A 3,309-nucleotide genomic window follows, 5' to 3' on the forward strand; every position below is an offset into this window, starting at 1 on the left:
CAGATGGTCAAAACATGGTAGGTCATTTTTTTTTGTTCATTTCTTATAAGGAAAATAGATTACAATAGCCAGAAGCCTATCATTACAAACAAAAAAATTTTTTTTTTTTTTTTTTTTTTTTTTTTTTTTACAGCTAAAAGACTCAGTGGGGTCATGCTTTGCTGGACTGGATTGGTTAAGCAGTTCCATTGAGTCAAAGTAGTAAATGAGAGATTTAAATGAAGTAGATTAAAGCTGCTAAATATGCATTTGTGGCACTGCTTAAGCACCACAGGAATGCAACCACAAATGACAGCAGTTTATACAGACCTGGTTGCATTTTTTCAGATAAAATATATAGTATTGTATTGAAATTTCCAGTTAAGCCTCTCATTTTTTTTTTATTTTATTACTTTATTTACAATTTCACGAAAGCACAGCTCAAGAAGTAGTTATGTCCTCTTAATAATGTCAGCCAAGGCTCTTTTATGACAGAAAGACTTAGGAAACTTTTAGATTTATGCTTTGAGGATCTCATCCATGTATACAACAAAGTAGGACCATACCCACCCCCAACTCAGATTTGCCAGCACACACCTCTTCAAACTTGATTTTTTTTTTTTTTTTGATAACTTACTACAGTTACTGTTGGCCCTATAAACAAGGGTATAGCACTAGGCATGGAACATGGGCATCTTACAAGTGGCCATCGCACCATGAAGAATGAATCTCCTTCCCCGAGCTACTCTCATCTGCTATCTGCTCATAGCTTCTCAGCTAGAGTGGTGAGGGGAGTCCCCAGATCTTCCTCTTCCTCTCTTTCCCGTGGTGGAGAGATTTATTTATATATGTATATATATATATATATATATATATATATATATATATATATATATATATACTTGTAAAGGAAAGGACTCTTCAGAACCACAGTGTCAGTGACGCATCCACCCTTCTATATCAGTCAAAATCAATATATGATTTGAGCTTGACAAGTATACTTAACTTTTGTACTCAGTTCAAGTATCTAAAGTCACAGAGATTCCAAGTCGTGCTAGAAATTGGTGCCTTCTTGCTTCAGTCATCCTACTCAGTTGGCAGTTGTAGAAGCAGCAGGCTTACTGAGGCTACTGATGTGCCAAGAGCATAGAATGTCTTGTGGTAATCTGGGTTATGCGATGTTTTATTACACTGGATTAGTAGTACTTCAAGGACATTTTAATAGTAAATTTTGTTATTCAAAGGAAATTTTGATTTGAAATGTCTATGCCAAGCATTTGATCTGATTTTCCAATCATACCAATGAACTGTTTCATGAAAATCTATGTTCTCCCTTGGCCTTTCTCAGGCAGAGGATGAGTTTGTCTACTGGCCAAATAAAGATGAGCCCATAAATTGCGAAAGCTTCAAAGTCACGCTTATGTCTGAAGAACACAAATGCCTTTCGAACGAGGAAAAACTGATCGTTCAAGACTTCATCTTGGAAGCAACACAGGTATGAAGGGAACCAGGTTAGAGGAAGGACTTCACTCCTGCTCATGGGTGAGATGTGCGATGACTTGGGAGTCTATTAGAAGTGGAAAAGGACTATGACTTCTTACAAATTGAGACAATTCCAGAGATATTCCTATATGTATCATTTTTACTTCCAAGAATCTGACAGAATCATCAGGGTACTAGTCATTGATAAACTATACAATTCTTAACTTCTGTGTACGCAGAAAAGCACAAAGATTTCTCTTTTACTCCAAATTGGTTGCCGATAGGACTTAGGTTGAAAGTAAACAAACAAAAATAATTGTAAATCTCTTTTCTTTGAGATTTTTTTTTCTGTAGATGGGTCTTTGGCCTGCTTGTATGTCTGTATACAACATGCATGCCATGTCCACGGAGGCCAAAAGAGGGCATCAGATCTACTAGAACTGGAGCTGAGAATGGTTGTGAGCAATCATGTGTGTGCTAAGAATAGAACCCAGGTCCTCTGGAAGAGCAGCCAGTGCTTGTAACTGCTAACCTATTTTTTTCAGGCCCTAGTTCTAATTCTTATTTTAAAACCAGCACTTCTTGCCATGCTTTCTCCTATAGGTGCCCATACTTAGTAAGAGGGATTACTTTAAGAAAATACTCATTAGATACCCACTGTCTTGTCATGCACATTATTCTAACCACCCCCATTGTCCACCTCAACCTTAGGAAATACAGCTGTCTCCTAGTGTTATACAGAAAGCACACTATACCATAAGTATCCAGGATTGATTCCAGTTCAGTGCATCTCGGATGTGTAAATCAAATGACACTGGTGTCTGAATTTCCTGAAAGCCAGCCTGGGAATGAGGGGACATTCTCAAGCAGTGGTCAGGAAAGCAAGATGAAGTAGGCATTTTCATGCACTTTCATAGCTACTGTGTCTTACATGTCATAACTCTTGAGTTCAATGAAGAAATAGGTAAAATTTTATGCTGTGTGGACCAGACTCATTTCAACTTCCAGGAAGTTTGTTAAATGTCTAAAGTCAAGATTTGGGAGATTGTTAATTATTTTTTATAAAGATTATTTTTAACATATCAAGTATTATATAATAAAATAATGTTCATAAGGTATATATGGTATATTGAAGTGATACACTGAATGATTTGTTGGCTACTGAGTTCAATAAAGGACCACAGCCTTGACCTTTGACCAAGATGCTTCATCTCCCACTCAGCCATCCTATCCTTTCTCCAGGTACAGTGGCCTCTTCCCCAAGCAGTGTTTACTCATCTCTGGATTTACCTCATAATTTCACCTTTTATCTCTGTTTCCTTCAAGACTACATTGTTTTGATCTTATATTCTGACCGTTACATGAATTACATGTATGTTTTCAAATATTTGTTGCCTTCCCTCATTATAATATTGATGACACTTATTCACACAACTGGGTATAACTCAAATCTGTTTGCATTGGCTGTTAACATATTCAGGGTGCTGAGATTTCTTTTTCTATCCAAAATTGGGGTACTACTTGTTTGAAGTCGGCTTCATTTTGTTTTGTTCAAAATTTGCAATTATAAATGGTACCTGACTGAATATGTTTACCTACACGGAATTGTTTCTTGGGTTCACCTAGGGATACTTTATGGGTTATTGAAAATGAGACCCTTCGGGAGGCAGAGACAGGCGAATTTCTGAGTTCGAGACCTGCCTGGTCTACAAAGTGAGTTCCAGGACCGCCAGGGCTATACAGAAAAACCCTGTCTCGAAAAAAAAGAAAGAAAGAAAGAAAGAAAGAAAGAAAGAAAGAAAGAAAGAAAGAAAGAAAGAAAGAAAGAAAGAAAGAAAGGAAGGAAGG

General features: G+C 37.0%; 1 protein-coding gene across 1 annotated transcript in view; it reads left to right on the forward strand.

Annotated features, from left to right (window-relative positions):
- Ptprz1 (protein tyrosine phosphatase receptor type Z1) overlaps positions 1–3,309 on the forward strand; it is a 176,752-nt gene that overhangs the window by 168,135 nt on the left and 5,308 nt on the right. The window contains exons 26-27 of the mRNA XM_021165229.2: positions 4–17; positions 1,328–1,474. Of these exons, the coding sequence (XP_021020888.1) occupies positions 4–17; positions 1,328–1,474 (161 nt within the window). The remainder of the gene's footprint in view (positions 1–3; positions 18–1,327; positions 1,475–3,309) is intronic.

This window comes from Mus caroli, chromosome 6 (genome assembly GCF_900094665.2).
Source record: "Mus caroli chromosome 6, CAROLI_EIJ_v1.1, whole genome shotgun sequence".
NCBI lineage: Eukaryota > Metazoa > Chordata > Mammalia > Rodentia > Muridae > Mus > Mus caroli.